Below are 20,287 nucleotides of genomic sequence, written 5' to 3' on the forward strand. Positions count from 1 at the left end.
CAGCAGGCAGACAGAGAGACGCTCATCAGTGTTAATGAAGGCTTATCTCCCAGAGACAGAAAACACACAACCTACACATGCAGAGGAAAGATGCCACTGACTCACCACAGATACACACCAAGTTCATCTCATCACTGGCACAGCAATAGGCTGTAAAGGCTATTGTTGACTTAAAATATGTTTCTGTGGAGCGTAAGTCAACAACACCTCAGAACCGACTGGTTAGAGGGGAACAGATCTGATGCGATCTGATCACTGACCGTCTGCTGAACATTTCTTATCATTTAAACAGGCCACATAAGCGCCCCCTAGAGGCTTCATTGGTCTTTTCATTCACCACATGAAAGTATGCGACAGAATGAAGTAAGCATAGGGGAATTAAATTGATAGTAATATTCACTCTGTCTCACTACACATTAAGATAAGATAAGATAATCCTTTATTAGTCCCACAACAGGGAAATCTGCTGTGTCAGTAAAGTAACAATAAGTACACATGCAATACTTATAAATGCAAAGAACTATACAAAATGTAAATGACAGAGAAACCACATATAAATGGAATATGTAGTGTGAGATTATATACAGGAAGTCTAAACATTATATGGATTCAATTTAGGTTCATGGTTTCACACACTCACATCAGGATGACGGTCGTGTTTGGTTAAAATCTTTTTTATTGGTATATTTTTGACACTACATTGAACATTTAGTTTACACTGTTTTTTCCTCATTGGTTTAATTGTCTTTAAGTTCATGAGCCCAATTATCTACTCTGGCATTATACAAGGTGTGTCAGATTAGATTATATGTTAACGTTTGATCATTAGGGAGACACTACCAAAGCTCATAGATAGTTCAGAATGGAAAGGGTTCATCCTCTGGAGAAAGAAATGTGCTCAGCAAACACTTGAGTCTTTAACATTGCTGCTCTTCTATATTTTTCTTCTTTAAGGAAATCGCATCCAACCTGAGGTCTCACATATTAAGTCCCTCTAGTTTGATACTGTGTTCAAAGCAGATTAAACAGACCACCTTAAAGATAATGCTTGTGTCTCATTGGGCACTTCACTGTCAGTCATCGTATTGAGCCTGTACCATTTAGACAAAAGATTGTAATTTGGCGTGACCAGTTTCAGGGCGGATGAAAATCGACCAGATCCCTCTGTAAGAATGAATAAACATGAGCCCCCTGATTGGCCTGCTTTCCAGGCCATAGCACATTTTCCCGCACAGGTGGGAACCTTTGGCCTGTGGTGGTGACACATCATCTTCTGCATATATTTCTGCTTCCTCATAGATTTTATGCTGCGGAAATCTGCATCGCTCTGAACTTCCTGCACGAAAAGGGCATCATCTATCGTGACCTGAAGCTGGACAACGTTCTGTTGGACTACGACGGACACATCAAGCTCACAGACTACGGCATGTGCAAGGTAAAAGATGGATGGATTTTCCAGTAGGCTGTTTGGACGTCTGGAATAGGGTAATCAATAATGCATTGGGTTAGTATTGACTGGAAGTACTAATAGGGCCTCTACCTTTTTCCTGCCATACATGTAAATGGACTTATTGTATCGTTGTTCTCCTACTCAGGAAGGGATCAGACCAGGGGACACCACTAGTACTTTTTGTGGGACACCAAACTACATCGCACCTGAGATCCTCAGAGGAGAGGACTACGGTCAGTACATGAGTTTAAGTCAAGCTGGGTTGGATCGGTTTACTGATACCAACAAGTATATTTATGGCTTCCAATACTCAATGAAAGATGGACTGAAATGTTGACTAGTGCTGTGGTATCCCAAGATGCATTGAGCACACATGCATGGAGAAGATCTCCAACAGAGACTATAGAAATCTCAGTTTGTGATTTATACTGATATGATGGAAGAAATATGGAAAGCAGCATCCTGCCGAATGTTTTTTCATGCAACACATACATGTTTATCTGAATGAATATCTTGTCCCAGGCTATAGTGTGGACTGGTGGGCTCTCGGCGTGCTGATGTTTGAGATGATGGCTGGCAGGTCCCCGTTTGACATCATCACCGACAATCCTGACATGAACACAGAGGAGTACCTCTTTCAAGGTGAGGCAGAGAATTTTGCTTTTAGCTTCCCTGTTAGCGACACAGAGTAAGATGAGCTTTCATGGCACCACTGTGCAGGGAGAAACTAGGGAAGAATTCATTCTTTGCTAAAAGATTCAGACGTTTTAGTGAACAGAGTTTTTGTCTTTGATAAATCAGATTTTATTTAAGTTATTCTGCATCGTTTTGTCTTTTGAAAGCAACTCTAGCAAAAAATATTTTCAAAAATGATGGCTGATGCTGAGACAACTGGCCACATTGATAAGGTTCTTCAGGATAGAGCAAGCTTTTGAAATATTGTTAGCATCTGCTTGGTGGATACGGAAAATTTCAATTACCTTTAAGAGTCCTCCAGAGGTAAGGTCAAGTTGGATAGAAAAATGTATTTCAAAAGCTTTAATCATCTGGAGACCACAAATATCCTCACCCCAGTTCATGGAACTCTGGCTGTTAGTCTACAAAATACATGAAAATGTACCATGGTGATGCTGAAGGAACCATCATCCCCTACATTATATATTGACTCTCATAGTTGCCTTGCTTTTCAAACACTATTGTGATAAATAGACTGATGGAGCAACACAAATGTACACATGCTGATGTTAAGCAGGATCAGTATCATGTTTACTGTGTTCACCATTAATTTTAGTTTGTTTGCATGCTAACATTTGCTAAATCGCTCTAAATAGTAAAGCTGAGGCAGATTTTGTTTGTAGATGGGAATGTTGTTTCCTGGCAACATAGCCATTAAAGACTTTTAACTCTGTACTAAAAACATTAACCTGCTGGTGGCGCTAAAGGATCATTAGAATTAATCAGAATTTATCCTCTGTGGCAATCAATCCATAAATGTCGACATGTTTCACTTTGGATCAGTGACAGGCAAACAGAGCTGAACAACCAAGTCTTAATCAGTCTTTTCAGTATTATACAGTTAGTTGAGGCTACATAATGTAAACATGAACCTATAGACTGTGACTGCAGCTCAAAATAACAGAATAAAACCTATACAGCTGCAGGATTAGCAATGTGGTGGCGTGACCATCAGCCATTGCCGTAAATAAATGAAAATGTTCGTGTTAAACCAGAAATCTGAGTACAAGGAATATGATGTGGTATGTTTTCTGCAAGCATACACATAAAAATGTAAAATAAAATTCCAAACAATATAAATGCACTAGATAATGTGTTGTGCAATATGTTGTAAAAGCTAGACAGGGATGTTAAAATGAAAGGCAGTATGACCCTTAAAGTCCACGGAAAGGTCAAGTTTTACAGTCACAGGTGGGGGCATTTAAGCAGCAGTTGGTAAAAACTGTTTTTGTGGCGTGCGTTTTGGTCCTGATGGCTCGCAGCCCCCTGCCAAAGGGAAGTGGCTATAAGAGTTTCTGTCCAGGGAAGGGTGGGATGGGTTTGCCTCAGAGTCCTGGAGGCAAACAGGTTCTGAAGGGGAGGCAGGTTGCTATGAGGCGCCGTGAGGGACATTATTCAGAATACCCTCTCACACACACAACTGAAATTCTCTCACACACACTACTGAAAAACTATACGCTCACACACACAACTGAAATGCTCTCACACACACTACTGAAAAACTATACGCTCACACACACAACTGAAATGCTCTCACACACACTACTGAAAAACTATACCCTCACACACACAACTGAAATGCTCTAACACACACTTATTAAAAGCTCTCACACGCACATATGAAAAGCTCTCATACAGACATATGAAAATTTCAGTTGAAACGGAAGGTGTTTCAGTTGAAACGGAAGGTGTTTCAGTTGAAACGGAAGGTGTTTCAGTTAAAAAGGAAAGTGTTTCAGTTGAAACGGAAGGTGTTTCAGTTAAAAAGGAAGGTGATCAAGGATGGAATCTCAACCATGTGCTCAACAGCCCTCAACCAATTTAGCAGAAGCAACGGCATTACTCAACAATATATTGGCCTCAGCGGAGGCAATCAGGACTCTGTCTGAGGCCTCGACTGTTCGCTGTCTGGCCTCATGTTCATAAAGCAAGTTGCGAAAGCATCTATACAATGATCCTAGTAGATTACTCACATCACTATCATCATGATTATATCTGGACACAGCAAGAAATGCAGATAGAGTTTGTGTATGATCATCAAGCTCTCTATAAAGCCTCTCCTGACCGAAATAGTTGGACTCCTCCCTTTGCAATGAGTCAATGCATTGCAGAGCACTAGTAAAAAAACTTACAATATCCTCTTCATTGCCTCTCACCTCAAAAAATAAAGTTTGGACGAGAAAAACAAGGAGGATCAGGTGAACATGCATTGTGGTTGAAGTACTACTTCAAATCCAGTAAAAGCACATGCACTTCCTGGTGTGGACTTCCTGTTTCCTTCAGTTGAAAGGAAGGCCTTCCTTTTTAATTGTAATGCATTTAATTGTATTCACCACTGAACCGTTATATTCCACAATACTATGCAAGAGCATTTCAGTTGTGTATATGAGCACATTTCACTAGTATGTGTGGGAGATTTTCAGTAGTGTGTAAGAGCATTTCAGTAGTCTGTGTGAGAGCTTTTCAGCAGTGTGTGTGAGAGCATTTCAGTAGTGTGTGTGAGAGCATTTCAGTAGTCTGTGTGAGAGCTTTTCAGCAGTGTGTGTGAGAGCTTTTCAGTAGTGTGTGTGAGAGCTTTTCAGTAGTGTGTGTGAGAGCATTTCAGTAGTGTGTGTGAGAGCATTTCAGTAGTGTGTCTGAGAGCATTTCAGTAGTGTGTGTGAGAGCTTTTCAGTAGTGTGTGTGTGAGAGCGGTGTTTTTCAGTTGTTTGTGTGAGAGCATTTCAGTAGTGTGTGTGAGAGGGTATAGTTTTTCAGTAGTGTGTGTGAGAGCATTTCAGTAGTGTGTGTGAGAGCGTATAGTTTTTCAGTAGTGTGTGTAAGAGCATTTCAGTTGTGTGTGTGAGCGTATAGTTTTTCAGTGTTGTGAGTGAGAGCATTTCAGTTGTGTGTGTGAGAGCTATTCAGTTGTGTGTGTGAGAGGGTATTCTGAATAATGTCCCTCACGGCCCCTCATAGGTTGCAGCCTATGACCTTCTTTGTGGTTCAAATGAATTTGCTGCAGTCTGACCCGGTCCTTGGCGGTAGCAGCAGCGTACCACATGGTAATGGAGGAGGTGAAGATGGACTTGATGGCAGTGTAGAAGTTGACCATCACAGGCAGGAAGTACATCCTAAGAATAAGAAAGGAGCAAATGTACAAATGAGGAAGAGCAAATACTGTATCATCTGAATATTGGAAGTGTTCAGTTCTCTGAATGCAAAGATTGGGAGAGTAGAGGAACAGTGGGAAATATGAATTTTGAAAGCACATGGCAGTCTGTTTGCTGCCATTAAAACAAAACATGTTAATTTAAACCTGTGTGACGCATAATTGATATTCTGAGTGGCTAAAACAGACTCCCTGTCATAGAAAAACAATCAGCTCCGGGCTGCAGAGGATTAATGTCTGTGTAAATCCAGGCTTAGATGTGTGTGTATGGTATGCTCCATTAACATGAAAGAATCTCAGAAAATGGGGCTAATTTTATTTCTCTTGAATCTTAATTAGTTTTACTTTGCTGTTTTGTATTAGTCTGTGACCATTTGAGTCTACTTAATATCGTTTGTGTGTTTTTATACGTACATGTATTCCCACCTTATCTATATGAGTGATTTGTGTGCTTCTAATTCAGCTGACAGATTACATGTTCTGTTACCCCCATGCTAACTGAACTCTTTGAACCCCATCAGAAATGCATGCTGTTCTGGCGAGTCTTAAAGGATGATGGGATTGTGATGGTTGTATGTGCTGGACATGGATCTTAGACTACATTCACACTACAAGCTTTAGTGCTCAATTCAGGGGGTTTTCTCGATCCGATTTTTCAGATCACACATATTCAATTCACACATACCACGCTGTGTGAGCGTATGTGTGGATCGGTTAATATTTTAGAATTTTTTTCATGATGTACTGCAGTGTACCCCCGCCCTTAATGAGCGGTGGAAAATGTGGCAGTACATCACAGCCTCTGTCACAGCTGAGATTTAGGGTGCATTTGTGGAGCAGTTGAAAAATTCTCCATGAGCTGGCAGCTGATGGAATTTTCACTGAAACAGGATGGCGCCAGATAACCACAGTGAGGCATCTGATAACATAGGCCTCTGTCTTCCATCAGTCAAACTGCAAAGTAAAGGCTCCAGTATGCTTCTACGTTCTCCGTTTCTCGGAGAGGGCTCCACAGGGGTCCAAGAGTCTTTTTGATATTTACTTCTCCGACCACTCTACGTCGGAAAAAATTCACCGCCAAACCCATAGGTGGCGCAACGGAAGACGAGCTCAGAGAAGCCTACCCCAATTATCGGAAGAAGAAGTCCACTTGTGTTTATATTTCTCTGTGGCTTGCCTCCCACACACTGAACCATGGCAACTAACAGAACTAAATAAAGTGACACCCAGCGGGTCAAGATGCTGATGTTATCGTTTCTTAGCGCAGCGGTTCCCCGGTCTTGTTTCCGAACTGTGTTGCTGATTCCACAGCTTGAATCTGCTTGAGGCTACATGTAGCTAGAGGCTACACGGACCTAGCTAGCTCCCTCCCAGCTTCCACACACAGTCAGCAGGGACTCCCGGCACTAACTACTACCCAGTGTTTGCTTCTAACCTGGCGGTATTATAGAAACAGTGTCATGATAGAAGTGGAATTAAAGTCGTGACGGCGGGTTCTTGCACTGTTACCACCGCAGTTAGCATGGTGGCTAGCCTAGCCCGCTAGCGCCGTTTTGAAAGCTCGTTATAACCGTCTGTGACCGTGCACACATGCCGTCAGTGCTCGAACAAGCCACCGTCAGCCGGACAACTCCGCTGGCTTAACACACACGTCACATTAATCGTAGAATCGTAGTTGTGTTTATTGTGAATCAGGAAGTCACAGGTCCGGAAATGACGTCGAACAGAAATGACGTCGTACGGAAATGACGTCATACGGAAATGATGTAGTTCGCGGACCAATCACAGCCAAGAGCTGTCGGTCGGGTCTCCGACACAACACGGACGGTTTTGCCGATTTATAGTCGTTTTTTACGCACGCACGCACGCACGCACGCAGCTTCTACGGACTCGTTTTGGTTTATAGTTCCCCCAGAGTTGCACACGTTTATTGACATCGCCACAGCGGCTCCTCAGAGCCTTTTTCTGGCGGACAAATCCGCCGGTTAGTGACGGGTTATACTAGTGGACATGGTTTCGAATCTTTTCTGCCAAGTGCTCTTCTATTTGGTCCATATTCGTTCTTCTAAATCTTCCGTGGCTTCCGCAGTTTCCGGGTTTGAAACCGGAAATGCGACTCCGGACGGGATGTAGTAAGCAGACCAATCACAAGCCTTGCGGGCCGCGTGAGGCTCGCGTCGCTTTGTCGTATAGTCAGAAAAATTGGCTGACGCACGCAAGCCGCAACACGCCCCTCGCGTACTTGCGGGGGGCGTGTTGCGGCTTGCGTGCGTCAGCCAATCACCATGTTGCGTCGCTCGCGTGCGTGCGTGCGTCCGTAAAAAGCCGACTATAAATCGGCCTTTCGAAAAATCAGACCTGTACGAAAAGCTCTCCGTAGCTCTCGGAGAGGGCGTTTCACGACGGATAGGGCGGTCTTATCTGTCCGTTTTTTCAAAAACGCAGAACCGTAAATTGGCCTTAAGTGTTCAAGTTACACTATCAGGAAATATCACCCAAAACGTACTGTTTTATGAGCACATTTCCTGTTGCTAGGACACTGTTTTATGTTATGATTCTAATAGTATAAGGAGACGGATGTAGACATCTAGAGACCACTGGTTACTGGCAAAGACTCACATGGCAAAATGAGACGAGAGAAAATGAAATGACTGTAGTGAAGATCGAATGTAGCATATGTGTTTCAAAATAGAGGTGGTGATGCATCAATTCATTTTATTATGTCAGGGGTTTGGGTGGTTTCCATAGACCGCACTATCGACGGTTTGAATAGGGACTATTTCCTCATTGGAAAGTAAATGCAATGAAACCATCCCACCTAAACCCAAGCGGACATAAAAAGCCCACATCAACATTAAAACATCATGTATTATGCTGGTTTGATGCTGAATGGCATTTTAAAAATGGCTACTTTGCTATTTCACAGCCTCAGCGAAAAAGAGAAGGTCTGATGATGTGGAAATGCATAATCCTGCAAAAATGTAAACCTTATGATGGATCAGTGTTGAGATGTGGGAGGTGTGCAGATCTGCTTCCCACAATACTCCTCCTGCATATTTGGAGAACCATCATTTGAGAAGATTGTTCCTGTATTATTGTGATGCGTTACAATTGGCTGGTGTGCATTGCCCTCAGTGGTAAATCTTAAGCTTATCAGTAGCCGAACTCAACCCAATCAGAAGGCACCTCTAAGTGAAAAATCAGCGTACCGGCTGAAGCAACATAACGTGGGCAGCTTGGACCAAAGACAACAAACTGTGGTTGTGATCACACATTATAGAGGAACATCTATAATACCTGTGCTTCTATTTGCATTTGTGTTTCCTCAATCCATATGGTCCCCTTACCCCCACCTCCCCCCTCTCTCACACAGCACCCCACACGGTCCTCTATGACAGAAATTCCTCCATGCTACTGTAGCCTTGTGTGAGGCATGGTGTCTCTGCTGGGACTGTCAGGAGAATCGTGCAGCACTATGGCTAGCATCTGCCACTAGCACTGTCCTCCTGACGGTCTTACCGGCAGAGCACCAGGTTCCTGGATGCGTGCCTGCCAACGGAAACCAACCCCTCAGCCATATGCCATCTAGCTCGACCCTGCGCTAAGACCTGCTTTGGGTATCAGTTTATACACATGCCAACTCCAAGTGCTTTATACAGACATGGAGAGTGAGATGGGCAAACATTTGATTTAGTGGTGAAGCCAGTGACAAGCTGGGATTCACATTAAAACAGGCTTTTTAATAAATAAAGTGGAAACATACACAAATCCTTTCCCTATTTTTTCCCAGAGCTTTCGAAATAGTCAACAAGTCTTCTTCATACTGGTAATAAGAAGCAGCAAGAAGATGGGGCATGTCTATAGAATATAATACATATATATATATATATAACACAGTCTTTATACTTGATTATTTTCTTTGGCTTACTGGAATAAATTAGCAGCACAAGATTATAGAACAAGAATCTAGTAACATGTAGAATATGCACGAAGACAAGATAACAAGTCTGATCCTGTAGCCTTATAAACAAAACGTGGGGTAAAATTTTCTTTTTCTAATAATGCTTATTGTTGTAAACGCATTGTGCATTTGCATTTGTATGACAGGTCGGGTTGTTGTAGCTGCACTGTCTCCTCTCGTCTCTCCCCTGCGAGCACATTGCATGATGGTACTAATTGCTCAGTTAGTGACCATTGGTTGTACAATACCTTTCACGGTTAATTGTGGGAAACAACGAGTGCACTATATAGGGTCTTCAAAATCTCCCTAAACATTCAGACAGTACTACAAAATGGCGAAATAATTATATAGTGCAGGGGTTCCCAAAGTGGGGGTCGCGACCCCCCGGGGGGTCGCGAGACACAGGGGCGGGGTCGCGAAATGCATTCCAAAAGAAAATACAATTATTTTATTTTTTTTAATTTTTTTTTTGTTTAATATATACATCAGTGTTAATTTTGGCAGCTATTTTTGATTTAGTCTTAGTCTTTTGACGAAAATGCATATTAGTTTTAGTCACATTTAGTCATTTTTATCCTTCTTAGTTTTAGTCTAGTTTTAGTCGACGAAAACAAATTACATTTTAGTCTAGTTTTAGTCGACGAAAACAAATGACATTTTAGTCTAGTTTTAGTCACATTTAATAGCCACATTAAACTCCTTTTCTTCCCTTCTCAGGCCCAGGGACCCTGTGTTGTGTCTACAACTGCATACTAGTCTAGCTTTCAGTACTTAGGTTGTCCATTAGATGTCCCTCCTATAGGTCTATAGCAGGGGTCGGCAACCTTTACTATCAAAAGAGCCATTTTGCCCCCTCTTCCCCCAAATAAAATTTGTCTGGAGCCGCAAAACATATTTGATAACAAAGCTGATAAAATTTTATATAAAGTTATACTATACTAATCTGTAGATTATTGCATTTATGAAATTATAGAACAACAATGAAGAAAACTGTTGACATTTTATTTATTTTTACCTGTTACAACAAAGGGAAACACCAAATGCTTATGAAGAGGAGAAGAAAATACACAGGCAAGCAGTGTTGGGAAGGATACTTTCAAAACGTATTCCGTTAAAGAATACAGAATACATGCCCAAAAATGTAATCTGTAACGTATTCCATTACATTAACTAATCTGAGTAACGTATTCTGAATACTTGGAATACTTCCGGTTGGTATTGCATTTTTTAAGTGTATGATTGCGGCGTTGTTATAGTCAGTGGAGCAGCAGCAGTTTAAACTCTCTCTCCGCAAGATGCGGCGGGGCAGCTGGATGTCCGGCTCCCATCCTCTCCCATCTCTGTGCGGGTCCTATCGGAGGCTGAACCCCCCCCCCCTGCGCCAAGGCTGCCTCGCGCCGTGCAGCGATCGTTTCGGCGTCGAGTCTATTTTTTGCGCTTGACGCGAGCGTATCGCTCCATGAAACACACTGAAAAATGATTTTAAACGATATTGATGACATATTATATGATATAAATGATAAAGTATGCATCCCATAGTTTGTATTCCCCTTCTGTTGTCCTGGAGTTTTAATTTTACCAATTTTACCGATCACATTATTAAATGCCCCCCTCTGCCCATCCACTACAGACACACAAGCAGTCATAAAGATAAAAAGAGGGGGGGGGGCGGAGAATACGTAATTTACCCTCGACACCCGACATTGAACGGAGCAAACAGCGGAGAAGCTCTTGAAGATGGATGAAATTAAATTGGGACGCTGTTGCAGTTAATGTTGGAGAAACAAGTGACCATATGCTACTGGGTCAACGGGTGATATTATCAGCGCTTCAGCGTCCGGTGTGAACCCGGCGTGCCTCGCTGGCCTCCTGCAGAGCCATGACAGCGGAGCTCTGGAAGCGCAGGTCGGTCTTCTCTCACCAGGTGCTGGAAGGGCAGCTTGCGGATCAGCAGCTCCGTAGATTTCTGGTAGCGACGGAACTCTCTCAGAGCCTCGGTCCCGGGGCCTGTAACGGTCCCGAGCCGCTGGGGGCCCGGGCGCTCTTACGGCAGCCCTGGTCTACAGCTGCTTCCTGGGGGCTTTGCCGCCGGTGGATTTACGAGAGAGTGAATAAACTCGAGAAGTACCGTCATGTAATCCACTGATTTCAACAATGTAACTGTATTCTGAATACCATCTATTTAATTTGTAACTGTAACGGAATACAGTTACTCATAATTTGTATTCTAAATACGTAACGCCGTTACATGTATTCCGTTACTCCCCAACACTGCAGGCAAGTGTAGGCCTACTTTGAAATAAATTAAACGCAGAACTATGTAGGGTTATTAGAGTCATCCCCATATTTGTGGGAAATGTATGAAATAAGAAGTACCCTATTTTGAAATAAATAAAAACATATAGCTGCAGCCTATATATTTTAGTTGGCGAAATGTGAAAACAAAAAGTGAAAGCAGATCAGACTGGAGGCGGACAGTGAAACTGCAGCTCTGTAGAAACCAGCTGCAGCCTCTGCTCTGATCAAGAAGCTGAGGTGCTGATCTCAGAGCAGCTGAGACCAGAGGAACTCTGTGTTTTCACTGAGTCCATAGTTAAGAAGCAGCCGGGGAGTCAGTGAGCGGCCTGCTTCACATGAACGAGCTCTGATCTCACTGTGTCTCTCTGAGCGAGTGCGCGGGGGCGGAGCCTCGGGACCAGTGCGCTGTCTGGCAGCACACACACGCACACACACACAGACACACACACTCGCCGCTCCGGGTACTTCATGACGGCCTGATACGATTATGTTTTTAAAAATTGTTGTGACTTAGTCAACCGCCAACATTTTCGTTTCGTCTCGTCTCATTAACGAAAATTAAAATAGATTTCGTCATAGTTTTTATTTTCAAAGATCCATTTTGTTACGTCTTCGTCTCGTCTTAGTCATGGGAAAAGGGGCGTTAACGAATATTTTTAGTTATCGTTATCGTCAACGAAATCAACACTGATATACATATGAGTTGATATTAGAATAAAACCATGCAATTGTAGCGGAGCGTTTAGTTGTTGTATTGAATAAGGCCTCAGCCTAAAGAAGACACAGGAGACAAAGCAGCCGTTTAGTACAGCACATCCTTCCGGTAAAACCCCTCTTCAAAATAAGAGTCACTAAATAAAATACACACACCTACACATTTCCCATCAGTTTTTTTCTTTTTTTCTCCCCTTTTTTTCCTCCACAAAAAAAAACATTTCCTTTTTTTATCTTACGACACAGGTTAGTGACAGTTCAATTTACAGCAGCACCAGTCACACAGTAGCTGGCCAAAACTCTTTTGGAAAGCAGCTGAAAATTATTAACAGTCACAATGAAACGTTGGTTAATACCAAACAAATCGAGGAGGCCACAGGAACAGGACAGGCTAGCGGAGAAGGAGAGGTTACCTGAGCAGACATGCACAAGAATGCACGCACGCACGCATAGTGCATGTGCGTGGCTGTGTGCAACATTATAAACCACCTCCAGTGTCGTTGGGGGTCCCCAGTCTCTGGCACCGTTATTTTGGGGGTCGCAGGCTGAAAAGTTTGGGAACCCCTGATATAGTGGACTGTATAGCGATTAGTGAGTGATTTCAGACACAGCGTCAAGCTCCACCCAAACCAGACACCTGCAACACAACACCGAACTCACACACACATACACACACACAAACACACACACACACACACGAAACCCTCCACATTTGTGTAATAGCTGCTCAGTTACTGAATATAAGACGTATATGTAACGTTTGCTTCACCAGCTTAATTGGGAAATTCTGGGTTCTCATCCCAAGAGAGTCAATTAAATAGCATATCTAGGCAAATGATTGTTGCTGCTATAATAACCCATAGGTGGTTAGTGTTTATAGAGAACATACTGTACCTCATGTTCTACACATTTTCTGTTCTGGGGTTTTTTGGCACAGCAGCCACTTTGCGATGTTGGAGTTTAATGTGGAGTAACCACATGTGTAAGAGCACACAGTGGTCCCCTGACTGTGAACTGAGGTTGAGAAGAGAAAGCGCGGGAACCTCAGCACGTAGCACTAATGTGTTAAACAGCGCTGCATCCTTGGACTTAGGTTTTGAGGGAAAATATTTTTCAAAGTGTTTTTGTTCTCGACAGTATGACATTGTTGAGCTGTGGGAGTCTCAAGGCTGTGTGTATAAAGTGAGTGAAGGAACAAAATAGGGTCGTCTCCCTTCCTTTGACGCCCACCCAGCAGACATGGTCACCCACAGGCAGTTTGAAAGGATCCTCCCCCTCCCTACTCACGATTGTCTTTTTCGTTCTCTCTCTCTTTCTCTCTCTCTTTCTCTCTCTCTCTCTCTCTCTCTCTCTCTCTCTCTCTCTCTCTCTCTCTCTCTCTCTCTCTCTCTCTCTTTTTGTTGCTGTCCTTCTTCTCTTTTTGCCAACAGTTATTCTTGAGAAGCCCATTCGTATCCCAAGGTCTCTGTCGGTGAAAGCTGCCAGTGTGCTCAAGGGTTTTCTAAACAAGGTGAGAGCAGTCCACTCCCAATCAGTGTGTGTGTGTGTGTGTGTGTGTGTGTGTGTGTGTGTGTGTGTGTGTGTGTGTGTGTGTGTGTCAAATCGCCATGTGTGGGATCATTGCCAAGATTGAGGGCTGTGTTATGAACAGCCAGGGAAGGACTCTGCAAATGAAACTGCAAAAGAAAAATAAAGAAATGACTGTAAAAAACATTTAAACCAGTATGTTTGAATGTTTCCGCCTCATGGTGCACAGATTTTCCCGGGCCCTGGGGTCAGAATTTGGGATCACTTGATGTGCAGAAGAACAAGATTAATTACAATTGTTTGATTTATCTACCAATATATAAATGAAAGATGTATGGAGTCATTCATTTAATCTGCTTCATGCATGGCATGTGTAATAGAATTTGCCCACACAGGCGCAATGCTGAATTTGGTGTGATTTGGACACGTAATCATTTTAATATAATTAAAGTCTGAATTAACAAGTGAGCAGATCTAAGTAGCAGTTAGTGGGGATTGCAATGTAGCTTCAGTCTGTGGTGTGAGTTGAATGTCTTCTTCTACGTCCTCAGATAAACTTCAGCAGTGATCAGCAACAGGGTCAAACTGTGGGTCACAATCACTGTCACATCATTTTGATAATCAAATAGTTTTTTTCATCATATTGGACTGACACAAACATTCGTGGAGGCTGATCTCCATCATGTCAGCAACATTCACAGAATCATTGCCTGACTTTAAAGCACAATGTTCATTTTGTTGCTGCAATGCTTAATATCAAGCTGCTCTTTTAATTTGAAAAGTTGTGAACTTGTGTGTCTTAAGATAGTGTCGAAATAGCAAACATGCCATTGTATGAAAAAATAACACTAGTCAAGTAAATCATCAGAAGTTAAATAAAAAACACATTCTGTGAGTGAACAGTAAAACAGAAATTTCAGTTTAATTTTATGATAAACATGTACTATTAAATCTTCATTGCAGATAAACCAGGTCGAATGAAAACACAGTTTTGTAACTTCACTCTAATATCAAAAGCTCTGTAAACAACATCCATAACACATAGAATAAAAAGTTACAGCATATCATAGAACTGTTTGAGGAGGACTCACTAATGACAAGGAACATTCCTGAGTTAGCTCCAGAGCATTAACACATGACGAGAGAACAGAACATTACAAACAGGCAGGTTTAGAACAGGCAGTAGTTAGATATCATACTGCATCAGGCTATGAATATAAAACACTATTCATATATGTATTCATATTTATGGCTTGACTACTGGATGGTTATGATTTTGTGAACAAAGGCTACTGCTAGAGAGCACACAAAAAAAACTTGACAAAAAATAACTATTCTGCAGTGTGGTGCAAAGCTGCAGTTTATAGACACAACTGCACGTTTGAACCAAATAACTATTTGTTTCTGTTTCTCTTTGAATTAAATCATACACAAAGTGACAGAACAGGCCTATAAGTGTTTGAAAAGCAAAGCCCAGAGCAAGCGTTGCACTACCCTGCTCGGTTAGAGAGACAGACGGACTAGAGATGGACAAACACAAACTTAACAAATAGCTGATCAAATAACAGTGATGATGACAGAAGACAAGTTAACCTGAGTGATGTTCCCCCAAGTCACACGCTGGCTGTTTATTTTTCTTTTTTATGATCATAAGCATAATTCCACTTGATCTTGTCAATAAAGTTGTAAACATGGACAAACATTAACATGAAAGGGAGAAAGTACAGTGTCAACATTTCAATTGCGGAGTCATAGAATAACACCAGCCTTGCCTTTAAAACTTGAAAAAGTTTGAAGGATCAGTATTAAGTAAATACAAATCACTTTTCCTTTCAGAGTTCTTTACAGAGTTTTTGTAAAGTCTTGACCTTATTATGTATGTTGTATGTAAGTATGTTTAATGTATGTTGTGATTTGGTACAATAAGAATTTACTCTAACAAAAGTTAGGTGAGTATTTAGTGCATGAAGTAAAAACACTGTCGCTGCCTTTGAAGCAATATATTAATCTTTTTAAATTCAAAGTGTGTGTGTAAAGTAAACACATTGGTCTGTGTTTTTGTAGCTTTCAGCTCCGGTTCCATGTTTTCCTCATGATGTGTTCATGTAGCTTTGATGCACAAGGTTATTTCTGCTCATGCAAGTAGCGTGGTGGCTTTTCACATACACTTTGCTTCTGTGAGACATTTCCACAAGGGATGGGTTGAAAAAAACACAGTTTAAAGTGAAGCAGTTTGAAGAGGGGCATGTGTAGTTTATATATGCTGTGGAGAAAGAAACATCTGGAGTCAACATTATTACTAATTGTCCACGTGGTGATTGTTCATTCTCTCAGGAGCTGGATAACATCAGAAATATAGTAGAAATATTATTTTGACAAAGTCCCTCCATGGACTTTATTACTGTCCATATAAAGTAGAACTACCCTGACATAAAAGTTGCGCACCTACATCTACATGCTGATGTTTAAAGAAAGAGTGCACGTTTATTTCTGAAACGGTGAAATTTACCAATGATCAACAGGATTCTAGTTTGTGCACAGATTCACAATCAATGTTTTTCATAGAATGAAACCCATTTTTTTTCCAATATGGTGAAATAAAAATAAATATGAAATTGATCTGTGGGGACAGATAATATTACTGGCTGACCTCCAGTTGCTGACAACTGCTTTAGTAAGATGTAGAAGAAGACAACAGTAAAACTTAGCTCAGGCCATTAACAATACACATACAAAATGTGAAGCCGATAAGACCAATGGTTTATATGTTATATGTATATAAGATATATGTTCCAAATATAGACAGAGAGGTGTTTGTGGAATTAACAGGTAGTTCTTTTTGCATTGCATTGCTGAAAACAACATTTGTCAATATTCCTGAACCACTGCTTTGGTTCCAACAGGATCCTAAGGAGCGGCTGGGATGCCAGGTCCAAGAGGGCTTCACAGACATCAAGTCACACACATTTTTCCGCAGTATAGACTGGGACCAGGTAAGAGCTGCCTCAGGAGACAGAAGAAACATCCTGCTTTTAATTATTCAGTGGTTGTGTATTGCTGTCATTTCACGTCACACTTCACTCACAACGGCTCTGTAATCTTTAAAAATATACACACCTCATGACCAGCACAGAGCAGGGATCACTTAGACGTATAGTTATAAATTGATGACAAAGACAACAAATATACTTATCTGTAAAATCACACAGTGAAGGCTCCCAAATGGTAAAACAGAAACTCCCCCGTCACTGCCAGTGTTTGTTGGAAGGAAATTAATGAATGAAAATCAGACAAGAAGCAACGACAAAAGATCTGAGACAAGCCAACTGGCAGAGCTACAAGCTGACATATCTGATCTAATGTTAACTACATGATGATACAGATCAGAAGCTTTAGTTAATATTCAAATCAAACTTCAGGAAAAAAAAAATTGCTGAATAGGTGAATGGCAATAACCTGTACTGTAAAAGTGCTTTGAGTGGTCATCAAGACCAGAAAAGTTCTATCTGATTCCAAAACCAATAGAGAAACAATGTGATCTCTGTGACTGTGACTGTGATATGATTGTTCATGTGTGTATGTTTGTGTAAAATCGCTGCAGTGAATAAACTATTCACTTTAAAATTTCTATTTCCAAATATTATCCCAGAGGAGGTTAGGATTCACTGCTGTGTGAAGTAATGGGTCTGATTGCTCTTAATATATAAATACTGTGGTGACACTCGTGTGTAATGATGGATGCACTTGCACAACAAGTTCCCCCACATTCTGACAGTGTGATCATTTTTTTGCCTTCACCTTTGAATTAGATCTTTTTTTTTATTACAGACACTTTTCTTTCTATCCTCCTCACTCTCACTCACTGTATTATCAGCAGCAGCAGCAGTGTTTCAGTGTATTTTCTTTCTTAGTGACGTCACTGCTGTGGCCACCAAACAATCTGTCTTTCTTCACCTCCACCTCATTAACAAACTCCTCGATGTCGGTGTCAGAAAGTTGCTCTTCTTCTCATCGCTTGATTACATGACTCACCGTGGAAACCCATTGGTCAGCAGGATAATTTAATATTCATGAGGTGTTTTGCATTGAGCATTTATGGTTGAAAGTGGGCATGTAGAGGGCGGAGTATGAGGCAGATTCACGTACGCACGTTTCCAGGTGGACTGTGATTTATAAATGGAAAATTGCTTTCAGGTGTCCGTGCGCATGGTTTTATAAATCTGAATCTTTTATTGCATACGCCATTTTTGGCTTTTGTGTGCACGTACACCTTTAGCATAAACCCCACGCACTGTTTTATAAATGAGATCCCTGGTCAGTGAATCCAGCTGCTGAATGATGCTGATAGAAATAATGACAAAGACTGAGAGAAAATGCTGGATTTAGTAAGGAGAGAGTCTCTGTTATACTACAGTGTGGTACAAACAGGTGCACACACTGTGCCTTTTCTGCTAACCTCGTGATACACAAGAGCAGCTCCAGAAAGAGAGAACGAACAAATGCAAAAAGGCAAAAAATGTGACCAACATCCCAGAGCAAAATATAATTCATAATACAGAATTTGTTCGAATCTTTCCCCAGAATTATCCTTTGAGTGTTCTGTACAACGCATTTCTGTACTGTTTCTCTTTTTGAGTTTGAGCACATTATAGATTTCTTGTTTAAATGAGGTTGCAATTTATAGTCCACTAAACTAAATCAGACTCTGGTTTGTTCGTACTCATGTGTGCAGGATTTGGTAGAGAAACGTTTTGTTTGTGGTGAGATTATGATTCAGTCTCACTCTGACCCAGCTAACAGCTGTTTAACTCCTCAGGTTTGAGCTAATGGTTTATTTTCAGATGCACTTTGCTGGGATGCAGATGAGACCTGGACTAGATTCTTGATATTTCAGCAGATAGAACCTTCTTCTTGTGTTTATTCTCTGACTTCTGCCTAAGACACATCTTACCAGAGAACATCTTCATAAAGATTTTAGATATATGGGTCTCTCATATCTGTTTTACACAACAGGCATGTGTGACTTTTTCAAATGCGGATAAACCCACTAAAAAAGTCTATTGTCTCAAGTTAAGGAGTTTGCCTCTGAACTTGCACTGAACCTTCGGACATTCCTTGGAGGGGCTGTATGTGAGAACACAAATGTCAATTTGAGAGCTTCCAGACTTTTTCTGGCAAGTATCCTAGTAAGAACACAGCAGAATGTCCGAATCAACCAAGGTGAGAAACCAGCAGGATCCTCTGCAGGATTCACTACAAGTGAGTGGGAACGTTGGTGAGGTTCCTTACACACAACAGATGAAAAAGCAGTGCCATACGTGTACAAGACACCATATAAAAGAGAGGTTTTGTTAATAACAGCTAACATCAGTGTCGCTTGTGCAGAAATGTGATTTCTGCAACAGAATCAATATGTTATGTCCTTTCTCTGCCTGCTGCACCACCATTCACCTTCATCTTCTTTGTTTGGATTATTGGTGGATGGCAACCAATATGAAGGTAATTTACCAGACCCAGTTCTGTGGACATCCTACCAAGCTCATGTCTAAAAAAAGCTACAGTTTGTTTCCCCTGAAGCGTCATGTTTGCACTCATACATTAATTTATCTAGGGAGTGGATTCTGATTGTATCAATTCCCATTGCAGGCAAAATCCAGATGTTAGCAGGTCTTAGTGGGTTTTTAGACCAGTGGAACTGGACTTAACAGTAAGAGGAAAGAATGGGGTTCTCACCTCTAGATTTTCATCTTATGGAGAGAGTCTGAGTTGGTAGGTGATCCTCCACATGTTCCACTTATACATATTTACTGTAGAATCGTTGATCAATGGTGAGATGCGACTTCGTGCAGCTTCTTGTCAAAACTGCTGCTGACAGCTGATCTGGGGTTTGACTTTACAACCTGTCAGTTAATGTAGAACTAATGTGACAACAACAGACACAGAATAAGCACGGCACACACCCACATGTAATGCCAATCAGCTCTGAGAACAATGCAGTGCTGTCACCCTGTGTTCTGAGTTGCTTTTGTCAAACTGGATAGTGTGTGTCTACTATAGACGTGAAGAGCGCCAACAACACAGAGAACACACCCTCCCATTTACAGTCTGAACAGGCACATGAGTGAGGTGGAGCCCTTTATGTGTGTATGTGTTAAAAAATAGATGACATCTTTACAGACCCTGTGTGTAGACTACTGTTGCCCTCCCCCCTCTGTGCAGCAACAAGGCAAATAAAAGTGAATTCCTAATCACAAACACTTTCACACCAACTGAAATAGTGGATGTGGATGTGCACGTTGAGTGATTGATGGCAGAGACCTGACACACCAATGAAACTGACATGAAAGAAGGATACAATAATACAATATTAATGATCTTTGCTGTTCCAAACTACACTAAATTGGTAGTTTCTTTAATTCCAGCTCAGGCTAATGGAGTAAAGGACAGGAGT

At 41.5% G+C, this 20,287-nt stretch overlaps 1 protein-coding gene across 1 annotated transcript in view; it reads left to right on the forward strand.

Moving 5' to 3' along the window:
- Nucleotides 1-20,287, forward strand: part of prkcz (protein kinase C, zeta) — a 126,611-nt gene that overhangs the window by 90,571 nt on the left and 15,753 nt on the right. The window contains exons 11-15 of the mRNA XM_061075163.1: nt 1,300-1,435; nt 1,596-1,683; nt 1,973-2,092; nt 13,740-13,819; nt 16,740-16,829. Of these exons, the coding sequence (XP_060931146.1) occupies nt 1,300-1,435; nt 1,596-1,683; nt 1,973-2,092; nt 13,740-13,819; nt 16,740-16,829 (514 nt within the window). The remainder of the gene's footprint in view (nt 1-1,299; nt 1,436-1,595; nt 1,684-1,972; nt 2,093-13,739; nt 13,820-16,739; nt 16,830-20,287) is intronic.

Source organism: Limanda limanda, chromosome 7 (genome assembly GCF_963576545.1).
Source record: "Limanda limanda chromosome 7, fLimLim1.1, whole genome shotgun sequence".
NCBI lineage: Eukaryota > Metazoa > Chordata > Actinopteri > Pleuronectiformes > Pleuronectidae > Limanda > Limanda limanda.